Below are 19,542 nucleotides of genomic sequence, written 5' to 3' on the forward strand. Positions count from 1 at the left end.
CATCCACGCCAGGGTGAACCTGGCTGAGGCCTACGGGAACAACTACCAGCTGGAAGAGCAGTGACTCAGACAAGCAGCTCTGCTATACCGGCTTTGGTATAGCAAGAAGAGAGACGGGGATGGCGCTGTGACATAGGTCAAAAACGCCTACCAGATTCGGATTGAGAGTTGGGACAGGAAGAGACTGGCTGGGAAGAGGCACCTCTCAGCGGATCACAGAGGTGGCAGGATAACAAGAGAGTTGGCGAGGCCTCAGATTTTGTCGTTCCACAAACAGGAAAGGTAGTCTGAGGACACAGACGACCTGACAGATTCTTTCGGCAAAGGATTGAAACTCAAATGATATGCCTAACTATAACACAATGCATGGCTTACATTGCTGCATGCATTTGAATGTTTTTAATGGTGAAGTGAAAACTAAAGTTTAAGTTGGGAGTACGCATCTCTGGCTGCACTCTTCTTTTTATTTTGTGTAAAAGTTGCAAAGAAAATTTGAGTTCAAATGTATTACTTTTGGAAAAGATATATGTTTATATGTCTTAAGGTGTCAGGTAGTGTCACAAAGTTCAGTTGTCTGAGTAAAATTGCACCATGTGGCTGCATGATACATCTTGCAAAAAAACAACTAGGCCTATAAAAAAAAACTTGTAAGTGTTATTCTAATTTCTAAAGTTGATTATTCATCATGTAAATAAGCATTGTTCAGAAACAATGAGTGAGTATAGAGTCACGAGTGTTGAAAAAACTATTTAGAGTCACGAGTGTTGAAAAAACTATTTGAATATATACTCGATGGAAAATAATATTTCTACAAGCATCTCCTTTCCCCCTTTATATAGTACACAGCGCGATCTCAACCTTGGCAATACAGCTACGCATCAGTTTCGTTTTCCTTTCATTTAGTTGTAAACTGCAGGTCTATATATAGCCAGCGAGTGAGTACGTGTTGGTTGAGTACGTGTTGGCTGTGTAGCCTATTCCACGTACTTGGGCGTTACAAAAAACAACTCGCTGTATTCAACAAGATGAGGTGAGAATATTAGACAGGATCTCTATGTGGGATATAAATATATGTTACATTGTTATTGTATTTAATCAATTAATTGAAGGCACAATTTGGCATCACCTGTGATATTTCTCGTTGAAATCATGATTCATTTAGCGTATACTACAATTTGTGTAATTTCGTATTGCTAATAATACCTGTCCGGAATGTGACAAGTTTATTTTTGGATGCAATATTCAGACATTCACAGAAGTAATGACCGCATAATACAGTCATCCAAACCGGAAAATGTCGTTTACATTAGCTAGTTTACAAACACAATTAGTTAGTTGACAAACACAATAGCTAATATAGTTAGTTGACAAACACAATAGCTAATATTTAGATAACTCTCGGCTGACAAAAAACACCATGTGAATTAGCTAATAGCAATTACTATTTATAGTTAATCATATCACGGGTGAGCTCAAAATTGAAATAATTGAGTAAAACACTTTCTAGAAATAAAAAATAATCCGATGATGGGTGGTTCGTGCGCGCCGCCTTGTTTGTTTTTCGCGTCAACCAAAGATAATAAGAGGAGACAAGATGAGTTTGGTCTGTTTGCAATACGCATGTTGAAGGGGGTGTGTCGTTTACCATAATTTACTTCCCTTCATTCACTTACGGAAGTTTACCCGAATGACGAGTAAACCATTCCTTCGCCTCATTATAACATATTTCGTCTGACAGACGTTCACGTGACATCCAGAATGCATTGTCTAATGACAACGAACATGGCGCCACACATAGCTAGCAAATAGCTTAGCATTAGCTCATTATAATCAGTACAACCTTCAAAAAAGTATTTTACACACATCATAGGTGTCCATTACAATATATGCAATAATCGGAATGCATTATTTGTTACTAGTACTTGAAAACGTGAATAAGACTGTAAATACATTATGCTTCATACATACATACTTCATGCTACAGTAGAAACGACAACACGATATACAGATAGGCTGAAAAATTGCAAAATAACTTTGGGTGAGCTGGAACACTAGCTCGAGCCCAGAGCAAATGACTGGAATCGAACGTTCGCCGAACCTCTTCGGACTGGAGTGACGCTTAGAATTCAATTTCGCCTAAATGGTACCAAAAAATGTATCCCTTTTTATTTTACCCCTACAACCTGTTCTTAGAACAAAACTGAAAAATAACAACTCGTGTAGAAAGTAAACATCCGCACCTCGATAGTGCCAAGTGTGCTTATGTCTGCATAACGAGGAAGTAGGGGGAAAATGACAACTTTTTACTATTTCTGGTCTAGCGATCATGGCAGCAGAGTACGCTGCCCAACCTTATGTAATTAGAAAGAGGTTATCCACCTAGGTAAAGTTGGTTTTATATTCCTGTTTTGATTTGATATAAATAGATCAAATCTATATAATGCCATTTAAGGCGGTATAAATCAATAACTAATTCAGCGTTTGTCACAGAAGCATCAAACTAGGTATGATTTATTCTATAAAGGTCTAGCATACTTTTACAACCTTTGTTTTGAATAAAAATTCCAGTTGACTTGATAGAAATACATAACATATTTAAAATGCCATTTAAACCTATATAAATCAATAACGTTTCACTGATTATGACAATCATCAAACTAGGTATGATTTATTCTATAAATGTCTAGTATACCTTTACAACCTTTGCTTTGAGTAGAAATTCCAGTTTTGATTTGATAGGAATACATAAAATCTCAAATATTGCATTTAAAGATGAAGAAAGAAATAACTAATTCAGTGATTGTCACAGAAAAAAGTTAAAATATTAATTTATTTGCAACTTTAAATAAATGTTAATTTCAAGTGAAATGTGTTCTATATGAAGTTAGAGAATGTTTACATAAAGTTGTACAATGTTTACAATCTTAAATTGTATGTCAAATCAATGTTTGCATTTTTAGTGCAACAGTTCCACATTTTAAAGTAGTTACAAGGCACAACAGTCATTTATTTATACGTCTCTAATTTAACAGCAAAGAGGCCCCTTCCAATCATTTTCTATTTTGGCTTTGTTGAAGTCCTTCTTTGTCATCCCCAGACAAGCTGAATGGTACCATCTCCTGAGGTAATAGATTCAACTGTTCAACACTTACAGCCAAATGTTTAATACCCCGGGTATTCCCAGAACACATTCTGGAAAGTCTATAGATACAGTGGTCACTTTATTAGGTACAACCCCCTTTGCATCTGGAACAGCGTGAATTCAAAACTGTTGATGAAACTGGAAAAGGAGATAGACTGTTCAAGTTTTTAAGTCCAGTTGGAGTTTATTACAGTCAGTACAAGTTTTGGAACTTTTCTGTTACAGAAGACCATCACAGACTGTGCTGTCATTTTGCACATTCTAAAGTTCTAACAAACAGTAACAGAATACCTGGATACTTCTCTACATGCTTTAGTGTCTAGCAAGCCATGACCATGGGACTTGGTGTATGTACTGTAGGAGTAATTTATTTTCATGAATAGGATGGTGAACCTAATAAAGTGGACACTGAGTGTAGATATCACAAATAACTCATTTTTGAGCAGTGTCTGTCTGTTATACGTTTGATCAATGGGTATAATGGTAAATCTGATCCCCAAGGTCCTCATAGGCTCACTTGGATATATAGAGTTGGAGGTAAAGAAAAAAATATGAAACTAGGACTTTAAAACACTGGCAGAATTATTTCATCCACATAATTCACATAAAATATGTATTTTAAAGTATAAATACCCTTCTAAGTCTTTCTGGATGTTTTAAAAGGTTTGCAAATAGTTCTTTCTGCAAGGAATGTGAATTGAAAGGGATATGGCAATACCTATGTAGGTGATGTAATTTCTCCACTGGTATAATGGGTATAATGTGTGGTAGTTGCACACCTCCCTGCTGAATTATGTAGAGCTGATTTGGGCCAGTTGATATTTTTTTCCATGATCTTTTGTGAAAAAACAAATTTTCACGTAGGCTTTGTGCTAGCAGTTTAAGAGAGAAAGAGAGCAAATAGCATAGCATGCCTGGTTGAAGTCCTAGTTTTTAATGGTTAGTGCCAGTAGATTGCAGAGGGGTTCACATACAGTTCAGAGGCAAATCACAATGTATACATTTAGCCCAAAAACAAAACATGTGCCGTCCACTTCTTATATTAGTGCTTTTTTTTGTTATCTACCATCTGGTATCTTTCAATACCCATGCTAGTATATATGTACACTACCGTTCAAAAGTTTGGGGTCACTTAGAAATGTCCTTGTTTTTGAAATTTAAGCAACATTTTTTGTCCATTGAAATAACATCAAATTGATCAGAAATACAGTGTAGACATTGTTAATGTTGTAAATGCCTATTGCAGCTCGAAACGGCTGATTTGTAATGGAATATCTACATAGGCATACAGAGGATTATCAGCAACCATCACTCCTGTGTTCCAATGGCACGTTGTGTTAGCTAATCCAAGTTTATAATTTTAAAAGGCTAATTGATCATTAGAAAACCCTTTTGCAATTATGTTAGCACAGCTGAAAACTGTTGTGCTGATTAAAGGAGCAATAAAACTATCCTTCTTTAGACTAGTTGAGTATCTGAAGCATCAGCATTTGTGGGTTCAATTACAAGCTCACATAGAATAGCTGTAACGTCCTGACCAGAGTTCTTATGTGTTTTGCTTGTTTAGTGTTGGTCAGGACGTGAGCTGGGTGGGAATTCTATGTTGTGTGTCTAGTTTGTCTGTTTCTGTGTCCAGCCTAATATGGTTCTCAATCAGAGGCAGCTGTCAATCATTGTCCCTGATTGAGAATCATATATAGGAGGCTTGTTTTGTGTTGGGATTTTGTGGGTGATTGTTTCCTGTCTCTGTGTTTTGTCTGCACCAGATAGGGCTGTCTTGGTTTTCACATTTGTTATTTTGTTATTTGTATTAGTGTTACCGTTTATTCGTCTAATTAAACATGTTGAACACTAGCCGCGCTGCATTTTGGTCCTCTCCTTCATCCCAGGAAGAAAACCGTGCCAGAATCACCCACCAAACTCGGACCAAGCAGCGTGGAAACAGGCAGCAGCGACAGCAGCAGCGGTACCAGGAGGAATGGACATGGGAGGAAATTCTGGACGGTAAAGGACCCTGGGCAGAGCCAGAGGAGTGTCGCCGCCCCAAAGCGGAGCTGGAGGCAGCAAAAGCGGAGAGGTGGCATTATGAGGCGCTAGCAAGGCAGAGCGGCTGGAAGCCCGAGAGGCTCACCCAAAAATTTCTTGGGGGGGGGCTAAAGGGGAGTGTGGCGAAGTCAGGTAGGAGACCTGCGCCAACTTCCCGGGCTTACCGTGGAGAGCGAGAGTACGGGCAGACACCGTGTTGTGCGGAAGAGCGCACGGAGTCTCCTGTGCGTGTGCTTAGCCCGGTGCGGGTTATTCCACCTCCCCGCACTAGCCGGGCTAGAGTGAGCATTGAGCCAAGTGCCATGAAGCCGGCTCAACATATCTGGCCTCCAGTACGTCTCCTCGGGCCGGTGTACATGGCACCAGCCTTACAAATGGTGTCCCCGGTTCGCCAGCATAGCCCAGTGCGGGCTATTCCACCTCGCCGCACTGGCAGGGCTACGGGGACCATTCAACCAGGTAAGGTTGGGCAGGCTCGGTGCTCACGAGCTCGTGTACTCCTTCACGGTCCGGTATATCCGGCGCCACCTTCCCGCCCCAGCCCAGTACCACCAGTGCCTACACCACGCACCAGGCTTCCTGTGCGTCTCCAGAACTCTGTTCCTCCTCCACGCACTCTCCCTATGGTGCGTGTCTCCAACCCAGTACCTCCAGTTCCGGTACCACGCACCAGGCCTACTGTGCGCCTCAGCAGGTCAGAATTGGCCGTCTGCCCAACGCCGCCTGCACTGCTCGTCTGCTCAACGCCGCCTGCACTGCTCGTCTGCCCAGCGCCGTCTGAGCTGCCTGCCTGCCCAGTGCCGTCTGAGCTGCCTGCCTGCCCAGTGCCGTCTGAGCCATCCGTCTGCCCAGTGCCGTCTGAGCCATCCGTCTGCCCAGTGCCGTCTGAGCCATCCGTCTGCCCAGTGCCGTCTGAGCCATCCGTCTGCCCAGTGCCGTCTGAGCCATCCGTCTGTCCCGAGCCATTAGAGCCGCCCGTCTGACCCGAGCCGTTAGAGCCGTCCGTCAGTCAGGAGCCGCTAGAGCCGTCCGTCAGTCAGGAGCTGCCAGAGCCGCCAGCCAGTCAGGAGCTGCCAGAGCCGCCAGCCAGTCAGGAGCTGCCAGAGCCGCCAGCCAGTCAGGAGCTGCCAGAGCCGCCAGCCAGTCAGGAGCTGCCAGAACCGCCAGCCAGTCAGGAGCTGCCCTTCAGTCATGAGCTGCCACTCTGTCCTGAGCTACCTCTCTGTCCTGAGCTACCTCTCTGTCCTGAGCTGTCTCCTCTATCTAGGGGGGGACCTTTGTGAAGGTTCCTAGACCAGGGTCGGGGGCGAGGGTCGCCACTCAAAGGACGCTAAGGAGGGGGACAAAGACAATGGTGGAGTGGTGTCCTCGTCCTGCGCCGGAGCCGCCACCGCGGACAGATGCCCACCCAGACCCTCCTCTTGAGTTTTAGGGGTGCGTTCGGAGTCCGCACCTCAGGAGGGGGGTACTGTAACGTCCTGACCAGAGTTCTTATGTGTTTTGCTTGTTTAGTGTTGGTCAGGACGTGAGCTGGGTGGGAATTCTATGTTGTGTGTCTAGTTTGTCTGTTTCTGTGTCCAGCCGAATATGGTTCTCAATCAGAGGCAGCTGTCAATCGTTGTCCCTGATTGAGAATCATATATAGGAGGCTTGTTTTGTGTTGGGATTTTGTGGGTGATTGTTTCCTGTCTCTGTGTTTTGTCTGCACCAGATAGGGCTGTCTCGGTTTTCACATTTGTTATTTTGTTATTTGTATTAGTGTTACCGTTTATTCGTCTAATTAAACATGTTGAACACTAGCCGCGCTGCATTCTGGTCCTCTCCTTCATCCCAGGAAGAAAACCGTGACAATAGCCTTCTTTTCTCAGAACAAGAATAGACTGATGATGTTCAGAAAGTTTTATTTCTGTCCAATTTGAGCCTGTAACAATCTCTACACTGTTATTTTAATGGAATAAAAAAATGTTCTTCTCTTTCAAAAACAAGGACATTTCTAAGTGACCCCAAACTTTTGAACAGTAGCGCATGTTATGGTTCACTCTTAGTTTTCCTCATCTCCACTGTGGGCCTCAAACATGAATTGTCCGAAACGCTGAAATGGGCTACTTCTATGTGAATTAATGAGGAGGCGGAACACACCTCAATTCAAACATTTAGAAAATAAAACTTGTTAGAAAATAATTTGAAATTGACAAGCCTATAGATAATTAGCAGGCAGTGCGTGTTAACTGTCCTGTTGCGTAACAATCACATTTTGGAAAAGTGAGTGCATTCTAACATAACGTGCAGAAAACAACTCACGCTGGGGCGACTGTTAGAGATATTTGGAATTCACCTGCGAAAAGGTTTTAAATATGACCATTGACAGGCGGGCTACACGTGAAAAATTATTAATATTAAAAAAATATCAAGAAGAAAATAGGACATACTTTATACTCACACACTTTGATAGTGCTAGTGCAATATTAATGCCCAGGCAGTAAAGGGAGCTAGGCATTAGTGTAAGTGTGTGAAAGGATAAAGAGGAGGCAGAAAGTACCGGTCAGGAGTGTTTATCAACCTGACGACCTTGGGCGCAATTGTGATTATGTGACCCCTAGCTTTATGGTCCGACACCTTGGGAGGCAGAAGTGACAACGGTAGTTAAAATGCTGGGTGTTAATTATGGTATTTTTGTCTTTTTCTCACAGCGCCTCGGTCAAAGCAGATATGGAAGTCAAGCTGAAAGCACTTGAGTGTCACTTCACATGGGGCATAAAGAAGGCTGACATTAAGGAACTGGACAGCATCCCTGAAAAACTCCTGGATCGAATCATGAGGTTTACCACGCCGAAATACCATGCCACATATTTCAACTTACTAGCGTTCCTGAGCCACCTGGAGGAAAATAATGTTAGTGCTCTTGAGTATCTCCACAAGGCTGAGAGTGCATTGAAGGACAGACAGGATGATACAGAGTTACTGGTGACCTATGCTAACTTTGCATGGGTTCACTATCACTCAGGAAACCTTGATGATGTGGATGCCTACATTGGAAAGCTGGAAATCATCTATAAGGGAATTCCAAGTGCCTTAAATATTCAAGGCAGCTTACCTTCCGTACATGGTGAGAAAGGTTGGAGTCTTCTCAGGTTTGGGGGATTATTTTATAAGAGGGTAAAAGAGAGCTTCCAGAAAGCTCTTGAGGGGGAACCAGACAATGCTTCTTTCAATATGGGCTATGCCCTGGTCCTGTACAGGTTGGAGGGCATGGTCAAGAATAAGATAGTGAGTTCATTGATGACTGCAGCTGCCAACCAGCTAAGGAAGGCCTTATCCTTGGAGCCTGATAACTCTGAACTTATGGTCCTCCTAGCTCTGAAGCTTCAAAAAAATCAAGAAAACAAACTTGAATCCATGAAACTCATCAAAGAGGCTCTCAGGCTCTCTCCTGACGTGCCTCATGTCCTGCGTTATGTGGCCAAATATTTCAAAAATGAGGGCTCCATCAATGAGTCCCTACAGGTTTTGGGGAAAGCTCTGGAACTGTCTCCAAACTCCCACTTCCTCCATCACCAAATCGGCCTGTGTCACAAACAGCAGCTCATCCAGATGTTCGAGCAGAAGAGGAAAGGGGGAGAGGTGAAAGCGAAGGTGGAGGTCTGCATCTGTCACTTCTCCAGAGCCGTGGAGCTGAAGCCCTCCAACATCCATGCCAGGGTGAACCTGGCTGAGGCCTACGGGAACAACTACCAGCTGGAAGAGGCGATGAAGATCTTCACTGTCCTTTTAGAGGACATGTCCCTCAGTGACTCAGACAAGCAGCACTGCTACACCGCCTTCGGCCTGTTTCTTTTCTACAAGAAGAGAGACGAGGATGGCGCTGTGACACAGTTCAAAAAGGCCTACCAGATTCCGATTGAGAGTTGGGAGAGGAAGGAGGCTGGGAAGAGGCTGAAGCAGATAGCAGAGAGGTGGCAGGATAACAAGAAGCGAGTGGGTGTGTCCCCTGAGATTTTGATGACTGCAGGTGCCAAGCAGCTAAGGAAGGCCTTATCCTTGGAGCCTGACAACTCTGAACTTATGGTCCTCCTAGCTCTGAAACTTCAAAAAAATCAAGAAAACAAAATTGAGTCCTTGAAACTCACCAAAGAGGCCCTCAGGCTGTCACCTGACGTGCCTCATGTACTGCGTTATGTGGCCAAATATTTCAAAAATGAGGGCTCCATCAATGAGTGCCTACAGGTTTTGGGGAAAGCTCTGGAACTGTCTCCAAACTCCCACTTCCTCCATCACCAAATCGGCCTGTGTCACAAACAGCAGCTCATCCAGATGTTCGAGCAGAAGAGGAAAGGGGGAGAGGTGAAAGTGGGCCAGATAAAAGCAAAAGTGTTGGTCTGTATCCGTCACTTCTCCAGAGCCGTGGATCTGAAGCCCTCCAACATCCACGCCAGGGTGAACCTGGCAGAGGCCTATGGGAACAACTACCAGCTGGAAGAGGCGATGAAGATATTCACTGTCCTTTTAGAGGACAAGTCCCTCAGTGACTCAGACAAGCAGCACTGCTACACCACCTTCGGCCTGTTTCTTTTCTACAAGAAGAGAGATGAGGATGGCGCTGTGACACAGTTCAAAAAGGCCTACCAGATTCCGATTGAGAGTTGGGAGAGGAAGGAGGCTGGGAAGAGGCTGAAGCAGATAGCAGAGAGGTGGCAGGATAACAAGAAGCGAGTGGGTGTGTCCTCTGAGATTTTGATGACTGCAGATGCCAACCAGCTAAGGAAGGCCTTATCCTTGGAGCCTGACAACTCTGAACTTATGGTCCTCCTAGCTCTGAAACTTCAAAAAAATCAAGAAAACAAAATTGAGTCCTTGAAACTCACCAAAGAGGCCCTCAGGCTGTCACCTGACGTGCCTCATGTACTGCGTTATGTGGCCAAATATTTCAAAAATGAGGGCTCCATCAATGAGTGCCTACAGGTTTTGGGGAAAGCTCTGGAACTGTCTCCAAACTCCCACTTCCTCCATCACCAAATCGGCCTGTGTCACAAACAGCAGCTCATCCAGATGTTCGAGCAGAAGAGGAAAGGGGGACAGATAAAAGCGAAGGTGGAGGTCTGCATCTGTCACTTCTCCAGAGCCGTGGAGCTGAAGCCCTCCAACATCCATGCCAGGGTGAACCTGGCTGAGGCCTACGGGAACAACTACCAGCTGGAAGAGGCGATGAAGATATTCACTGTCCTTTTAGAGGACAAGTCCCTCAGTGACTCAGACAGGCAGCTCTTCTACACCGGCTTCGGCACGTTTCTTTACTACAAGAAGAGAGACGAGGATGGCGCTGTGACACAGTTCAAAAAGGCCTACCAGATTCCGATTGAGAGTTGGGAGAGGAAGCAGGCTGGGAAGAGGCTGAATCAGATCGCAGAGAGGTGGCAGGCTAACAAGAAGAGGGTTGGCGAGGCCTCTGAGATTTTGTTTTTCCTCAAACAGGAGAGGTAGTCTGAGGACACAGACATCCTGACAGATTCTTTCGGCAAAGGAATGAAATTCAAATTATATACGTAGCTATAACACAATGCATGGCTTACATTGAAACACTGCTCAAATCAAACTTTATTTGTCACGTGCCGAATACAACAAGTATAGACTTTACCGTGAAATGCTTACTTACAAGCCCTTAACCAACAGTGCAGTTAAATGCTGGATGCATTTTCATGTTTTTAATGGTGAAGTTCAAGTTGGGAGTACGCATCTCTGGCTGTACACTTCTTTTTATTTTATTTAAAAGTTGCAAAGAAAATTTCAGTTCAAATGTATTACTTTTGGAAAACATATGTTTCTATGTCTTAAGATGTGTCATGTAGTGTCACAAAGCCATGTAGTGTCACAATTGTACCGTATGGCTTCATGATAAATCTTGCAATAAAAAAAAGACTTGTAAGTGTTATTCTAATTTCCAAATTTGGTTATTCATCATGTAAATAAGCATTGTTCAAAAACAACGAGTGATTGTAGAGTCGCTAGTGTTGAAAAAACAATTTGAATATATACTCGCTGGAAAATAATATTTCTACAATCATCTCCTCTCTACCCCTTTTATGACCTTCTCCTTTCCCCTTTATATAGTACACAGCGCCAGTACATGGTCAATCATTGCATCACAGGAATTATCTTCATGCAGGTTTGAGTAAATTGTTGATAGCACTGCTTTTCTATTCACGGTTTGAAAACTTTTGTCACGTTATGATCGCAGGTCAGTAGACTATATACCACCATCTTTGTTAGGCTACAGTGCCAAATGTTAATAAATTACCTGTTGTCACTTGTCAGAATGGAAACTTTGGCAATACAGCTACGCATCAGTTTCGGTTTCCTGTCTTTTGCGAATTGCAGAAGGCCTATATATTGCCAGGGAGTGAGTTGTTGAGGCTGTGTAAGCTACGTCCGCGTACTGGTGCAATACAAAAAACAACTCGCTGTATTCAACAAGATGAGGTAAGAATTTTACCTCCGAAAATTAGACAGGATCTCTTGGTGCGAAATAAATATATATTACATTTTTATTGTATTTCATCAATGAATTGAAGGCACACTTTGGCATCACCTGTGATATTTCTGTCTTTGAAATCATGATTTATTTAGCGTATACTACCATTTGTGTAATTTCGTATTGTTAATAACTAGAATTTGTATAATCGATTTGACATGACACAGTAATAATCCGTGTGGTGTGCTGCTTCAATTTAATTTACATTTTATTTATCCAGAGTGACAATTATTGCTGGAAATTAAAGGTGACAGTTGACAGGTGGACTCCACACGAAAAATTATTAATATAATTACCACAACATATATGAAGAAAAAACACATCACGAAAATAGGACATTCGTGTAAAGCATTCGTGTAAGTGGTGTGAAAGGATAGAGAGGAGGCAGATAGTGTTACCCTAATTTCTGAAGTTGGTTATTCATCGTGAAAATAAGCATTGTTCAAACACAACGAGTGATTGTAGAGTCATTAGTGTTGAAAAAACGATTTGAATATTTACTCGCTGGAAAATTATATTTCTACAAGCATCTCCTCTACCCATTATATGACCTTCTCCTTTCCTCCTTTATATAGTGCACAGCGCCAGTACGTGGTCAATCATTGCAGCACAGGAATTCTCTTCATGGAGGCATTCTTACTGAATAAGGTGTTGATAGCACTGCTTTTCTATTCACGGTTTAGAAACGTTTGTAACATGATGATCGCAGGTCAGTAGGCTATATACCACAATATTTTGTATGCTACAGTGCAAAAGGTTCATAAATGGCGTATTGCCGGAATGGAGACTTTGGCAATACAGCTACGCATCAGTTTCGCTTTCCTGTCTTTTGCAAGTTGCAGAATGTATTGCCAGGGAGTGAGTACGTTCGGCTATGTAGGCTACGTAGGCTACGTCCGCGTACTTGTGCAAAAAACAACTCGCTGCATTCAACAAGATGAGGTAAGAATTTTACTCCGAAAATTAGACAGGATCTTTTGTTGCGATATAAATATATTGTAATGAAACAGCAGGGAGCAGGTCTTTTATTTATTTATTTTACCTTTATTTAACTAGGCAGGTCAGTTAAGAACAAATTCTTATTTTCAATGACGGCCTAGGAACAGTGGGTTAACTGCCTTGTTCAGGGGCAGAACGACAGATTTGTACCTTGTCAGCTCGGGGATTCGAACTTGCAACCTTTCGATTACTAGTCCAACGCTCTCCAACGTTACAATATGTAACATTTTTATTGTATTTCATCAATGAATTGAAGGCACACTTTGGCATCACCTGTGATATTTGTCTTTGAAATCATGATTTATTTAGCGTATACTACCATTTGTGTAATTTCGTATTGTTAATAACTAGAATTTGTATAATCAACTTGACATAACACAGTAATAATCCGTGTGGTGTGCTGCTTCAGTTTAATTCAATTTACATTTTATTTATCCAGAGGGACAATTATTTCTGGAAATTAAAGGTGACAGTTGACAGGTGGACTACACATGAAAAAGGATTAATATAATTACCACAACATACAGAAAAAAAACATTAAGAAGAAAATAGGTCATACTGTATACTCACACAAAGCAACTTCGATAGTGCAATATTAATGTTTGGGCAGTAAAGGGAGCTAGGCATTCGTGTAAGTGTGTGAAAGGAAAGAATAGGCAGATAGTGTAGGTCAGGTCTCAGGGGAGAGGGTGTTGATCAACCTGACGACCTTGGGTACAATTGTGATTATGTGACCCTCAGCTATAAGGTCCGACACCTTGGGAGGCAGAAGTGACAACAACAGTTAAAATGCTGGGTGTTAATAATGGTATTTTTGTCTTTTTCTCACAGCGCCTCGGTCAAAGCAGATATGGAAGTCAAGCTGAAAGCACTTGACTGTCACTTCACATGGGGCATAAAGAAGGCTCACATTAAGGACCTGGACAGCATCCCTGAAAAACTCCTGGATCGAATCATGAAGTTCTGCCCTTCAAAATACCATGTCACGTATTTCAACTTACTAGCGTTCCTGAGCCACCTGGAGGAAAATAATGTTAGTGCTCTTGAGTATCTCCACAAGGCTGAGAGTGCATTGAAGGACAGGCAGTATGAGACAGGGTTACTGGTGACCTATGCTAACTATGCATGGGTTCACTATCACTTAGGGAACATGGATGAGGTGGATGCCTACCTTGGGAAGCTGGAAATCATCAATAAGGGTATTCCAATGGCCTCAAAGATTCACGGCAGCTTACCTTCAATACATGGTGAGAAAGGTTGGAGCCTTATCAGGCTAGGGGCATTCTTCTATAAAAGGGTAAAAGAAAGCTTCCAGAAAGCTCTAGAGGGGGAGCCAAACAATGCTTCTTTCAATGTGGGCTATGCCATGGTCCTGTACAGGTTGGAGGGCATGGTTAGGGATAACAAAGTGAGGTCTGAGGAAAGTGAAGCTACCACTCAGCTAAGGAAAGCCTTATCATTGGAGCCTGATAACTCTGAGGTTATGGTCCTCCTAGCCCTGAAGCTTCAGAACAAAAATAAACAAGAGTCCATGAAACTCATCACAGAAGCCCTCAGACTGTCTCCTGATGTGCCTCACGTCATGCGTTACGTGGCAAAGTTTTTCAGATACGAGGGCTCCGTCAATGAGTCCCTACACATTTTGGGGAAAGCTCTGGAGCTGTCTCCAAACTCCCACTTCCTCCATCACCAAATTGGCCTGTGTCACAAACAGCAGCTCAGCCAGATGTTCGAGCAGAAGAGGAAAGGGGGACGAGTCAATGGGGGCCAGATAAAAGCAAAGGTGGAGGTCTGCATTCGTCACTTCTCCAGAGCCGTGGAGCTGAAGCCCTCCAACATTCACGCCAGGGTGAACCTGGCTGAGGCCTACGGGAACAACTACCAGCTGGAAGAGGCGATGAAGATCTTCATCAACCTAGTGAAAGATGAATCCCTCAATGACTCTGACAAGCAGCACTGCTACACCAGCTTCGGCCTGTTTCTGTTCCACAAGAAGAAAGATGAGGGCAGGGCTGTGACACAATTCAAAAAGGCCTACCAGATACAGAATGAGAGTTGGGACAGGAAGGAGGCTGGGAAGAAGCTTAAGCAGATAGCAGAGAGGTGCCAGACTAACAAGAGGAGAGTTGGCGAGGCCTCTGAGATTTTGGCGTTCCTCGCCACTGAAGACAAAGAGGAGCCAAGGAGAGTCAATGTGCACTCTCCAGACACAGATGACCTTACAGATGCCCTAGGCAAAGGAATGAAACTCAAATGATATATTTTATTGTAACACAACGCATGGCTTACATAAGAATACTGCTACAAGCATTTTAATGGTTTTAATCGTGGAGTAACATTTACTTCAAGTTGCATGTATGCTTCTTAAGTTTGATTTAGTGTAAGAAATTGCAAAGAAAATTTGAGTAAGATTCTATTACTTTTGTGAGATTTTTTTTTAATGTCTTTGGATGTGTCCCCTATAGCGTAGATGATTAGATATCTTCATTGACTGTTAAACTGTTGCTTGACCTGACATTAACATTCTGAAGAGGTAATAAAACACAGTACCAAAGTCTTGATTATCTTTTGTTCTTGTTAAATTGCAATGTTTTTTTCTACTTAGTTCCTAAAGCCAACATTGCGTAATAAAGGGGAACCACGTCAGATATATACGTTTCCTGTTGTTCCCTCTAAGAATCTCCATGCTTGCACTTTGATTGAAGTTTGGAGGGACTCACTCGAAGTTTGACAGACAGTGAGTCTACCTACCACTTACATAACAGGGAACAATAAGAAATGTACTTATTTTTACATTGTTTAAGAATAATTCCATAACAAAATTAAAAGTAATTTAATTTCAGATATATAAGGTCCAATGCAGCTGTTTTTGTCAGTTTTTTTTCTCAATATCAAATCATTTCTGGGTAACATTTATGTACCTTACTGTGATTGTTTTCAATTAAAATGGTCAAAAATAAACAAAAATTGCTTCATAGCAAAGAGCAATTTCTCAAGAAAGAATTTTGCTAGGACTGTCTGGGAGTGGTTTGAGTGGGGAGGGGGAAACTGAAAATCTGTTATTGGCAGAGAGGTTTGGAGCTCTTTCTTATTGGTCTACTAACTAATTTACCGCATGGTGATGTCACCATGGAAGGCCAAAACTCCCACCAAAACAGGCATTTCAGGCAGTCTTTCCAAACAGGTCTTACACTAATTTTCACAATTTCACAGTACTATTCCAACCTCATTGTGTGGAAATATATATAAATCACAGGAAAATCATGTTTCTACTGCACTGGGCATTTAACAATTGTAGTGAGTAGGCTTCATATAAGGGGTTAGTTAGGCTATGGCTCATGTGACAGTAAAATTGCAAAGTTAGGAAGAGATTTTCAATGTACCGATTCGATGGTTTATGAACTGATACACAAAACACCGGATTCAACTTAGATTTGTATGGCCTCCCGAGTGGCGCAGCGGTCTAAGGCACTGCATTGCAGTGCTTGAGGCATCACTACAGACCCGGGTTTGATCCCAGGCTGTGTCACAACCGGCCGCGACCAGGAGTTCCATAGGGCAGTGCACAATTGGCACAGCGTTGTCCGGGTTACGGGAGGGTTTGGCCAGGTGTGCTTTACTTGGCTCATTGTGCTCTAGTTACTCCTTGTGGCGGGCCGGGTGCCTGCAGGCTGACTTCAGTCATCAGTTGAACAGTGACACCGCTGGATTCTGGGTTAAGCGGGTGGGTGTCAAGAAGCATGGTTTGGTGGGTAATGTTTCAGAGGACGCATGGCTCGACCTTCGCCTCTCCTGGGCCTGTTGCAGTGATGAGACAAGATTGAAAAAGGGGGTAAAATAAAAATAAACAAATTTTTATATACAATTCTTGCTCCCAATAGAATGTTATATATATATGGGGGATACAACCATCCCAGCTCTGCAGAATGTGCTGTGAAGAGAGAATCATTAGATCATTTGTTTTGGTACTGCCCATATGTAGCTTGTTTTTGGTCGCAGGTTCAAGAATGGCTAAAGAATTACAACATTTACCAGGATCTAACTCTGCAAATAGCACTGCTGGGTGATTTCAAAAGTCATAGTCAATCAATCAATAATATAATAATACTCCTTAGCAAAACATTTGATCTTGAATTCACAATCTGTAGAAACTATGAGAATATAAGTCTTTTGGGAAACATCACAGCACAGTTGAAAAATATATGACTAATAGAAATCAAAACTGGATGGTGTTCAGAGATAGATGGGAGGGGTTGAGTGGAGCTGAAGGGTGGGACTAAATATAACAAAAACAATAATATGAAAATAAAATGTTCAGAAAAAATGAAAGCATAGCCTAAGAAGAGTATTGTGCCAAGTGAAAAACAAAAATTAATACATGCTGATGGATGGAAGTACTCTGATACATTTTTTTGCACAGGTAGTACTTTAAAAACTTAGAATACTTTGACAATAAAGTCAAGATTTCGAGAATAAAGTATCATTTTCTTTTTATAAAGTCAAATTTAAATGCCGTGAATAAAGTGACAATATTTCGAGAATAAAGTGGGAATATTTCGAGAATGAAGTCGACATTTTGAGAATAAAGTCGCAGTTTCAAGATTAAAGTAGGAGATTTGGTTATTAATGATTAATGCATCCCTGGCTCCTGGTTGCTTGGCGCGCCACGGTTAAAATGCCTGAGTTAGATGACTGGTGAAACTAGACTTTAGAATTTGCTTTAGTAACAACGAAATCCTTGCACTTGTAGCACATAATAGCCATATTATTATAAGTATAAGGACCTGGTAGAGGGTGTGCCACAAATTGGGTATTTTCAGGAGGAACCACACGGACTTGGAAGAGGTATTTCATCCAAGTCCTTGTGGTTACATACACATGTAGAGACGGGTCGGTTGTGTGTGTTCGTGGGCGGTAAAAAGTAAGGGCAAAACAAACAAATGGCCATCAATCTAATGATCTAATACACGCGATCAAACAGGTGTCACTGCACATTCATCTTTATCAATCTAATGATCTAATAACTCGTTCAAACAGGCGTCACTCCACACTCACAGACAATTAATGTAGAATGTGGGAGGTAAAAAGTAGGGGCAAAACAAACAAATGGCCATCAATCTAATGATCTAATACACGCGATCAAACAGGTGTCACTGCACATTCATCTTTATCAATCTAATGATCTAATAACTCGTTCAAACAGGCGTCACTGCACACTCACAGACAACTAATGTAAAATATACTGGTGTTAGAGGAAAATAATAAAGGAAAATATATATAAAAATATATATTTACCAAAAAATATATATGGGGGATTGGAAATGATAAAGAGTATTACATTGATAGAAGCCACAATCTATCTGCAATATTAATGCTGATCTACCCTCTAAAAAATATATAACAAAAAACCGTTCTGCTGTCTATCACACTCGATCAAACAGGCGTCACTGCACACTCACGTTTATCAATCCAATGATCTAATAACTCGTTCAAACACACACCGTATCCCCTAAGCAATACCATTCTAACCGCCATGTTGACTTGTCAGTCTGCGAAGAAACATGGAGTTGGGTGCAGACATGGTGCCCTTCGATTTCGCAACAATGTTATTTATTCTCAATCCCCTGCGTATGCTAACACCGTGCATTGCATATGTCAGAGATTAACAGGCCAGCAGCCTATATGTCTAAACGAAAGGTTAACTAACAAGTTTGTATGTAATGGCATGGTGTTTATGTACGCTATAATTCCAATGAAGTAGCCTCATAGGCCTATGGTATTATCTTTTCAGTGTAGGTTACAGATTGCGCGGAGAAGGATTGCGCGTCCTGCTGGACCCAAGCGCTGCCCCTCAACCCTGTCATGGACCTTGCCACAGAGCAAGGTGGCAGGGGTTTGGATAAAGCCCCGTCTGAGACAGTAATTTTACGTTCCACTATTTTAATCTAACAGCCAACAGGTTTAGCTACTAGCTTCTATAAAGTGAACAAGAGGTAGCCTAAATGGTATAACTCTGAGAAATAGCCTGTAGAACGGAGAAGTTTTGGGATAACCTATGCATCCTTCATTCCTCCCATCCTTGAAGACCGATAGATGGATAGTGAAATTAGATATTACGTTAGGCTACCAACCAAATCATGTCAGATTAGTGATTGTTTCTTTATAGCCTATATAGCCTATCATCACTATCTAATAGGGCTATATTTAGATCAATAATATTTCAAGAAAGGGTGAATGCAACCATGAATATGTTTAAATAGCCCCTCAGATTAGCTGGTTTGCACATGCAGGAGTGGTCCTCTCTTCCCACAGACACTTGCGTAAAACCCCTGTTTCATTGTTCATTCCTCCCGCAGCCATTGGATAGTCCTATAATTTAACTCTCCCACTGTAATGTACGATACATTTACAGATTAGGGTACTCAATCTAGTGGGCGCTATAGGTCTATAATGTCCTGCAAAATAGTGGTGTTGTAGCGAATTTGGAGAACAGTTTGACATGGGACATACACACGCATAGCCCCGGTCTCCAGGATCCCCAAATAATTTGTTTTATTGGGTGTGCTCACTTAGCCTACTAGCCTAGTTGTTAGAAGGATAGTTACCATAAGGGGGAAATACCACCGTTAGTAAAGGACCATGGATAAAGTCGTTAATAGTTCTCATTATGCACAGATTTTTTGCAAGGTGTTCGCCTAGGCTACGCAGCAGAACGTTGTATAGCGAATTCGAAGGGCAGAGGGACAGGGACTCAAACCTAGTTCACTTTGCATTCAGTGACAGTGCCAAAAAAGTGTTTTGTTTGCGCTCATAATGCACCATAGCCGTT

The 19,542-nt window shown here is 42.2% G+C and overlaps 1 protein-coding gene across 4 annotated transcripts; it reads left to right on the forward strand.

Moving 5' to 3' along the window:
• Positions 1-935: 935 nt before the first annotated feature.
• Positions 936-15,272, forward strand: LOC120029470. 4 transcript variants are annotated; one of them, XM_038974700.1, is made up of 4 exons: positions 955-1,030; positions 3,033-3,124; positions 7,879-10,387; positions 14,608-15,272. In XM_038974700.1, exons 3-4 carry the CDS (start codon positions 7,898-7,900, stop codon positions 14,968-14,970), a joined length of 2,853 nt encoding a protein of 950 aa, XP_038830628.1. In that variant the 5' UTR covers positions 955-1,030; positions 3,033-3,124; positions 7,879-7,897; the 3' UTR covers positions 14,971-15,272. The 4 variants fall into 4 exon arrangements, with proteins under 4 accessions (XP_038830627.1, XP_038830628.1, XP_038830630.1 ...); XM_038974699.1 differs by lacking the exon at positions 3,033-3,124 and having other exon boundaries at positions 936-1,030; XM_038974702.1 differs by lacking the exons at positions 955-1,030; positions 3,033-3,124 and adding an exon at positions 1,798-2,143.
• Positions 15,273-19,542: the final 4,270 nt, after the last annotated feature.

This window comes from Salvelinus namaycush, chromosome 35 (assembly GCF_016432855.1).
Source record: "Salvelinus namaycush isolate Seneca chromosome 35, SaNama_1.0, whole genome shotgun sequence".
In the NCBI taxonomy this organism is placed as follows: Eukaryota; Metazoa; Chordata; class Actinopteri; order Salmoniformes; family Salmonidae; genus Salvelinus; species Salvelinus namaycush.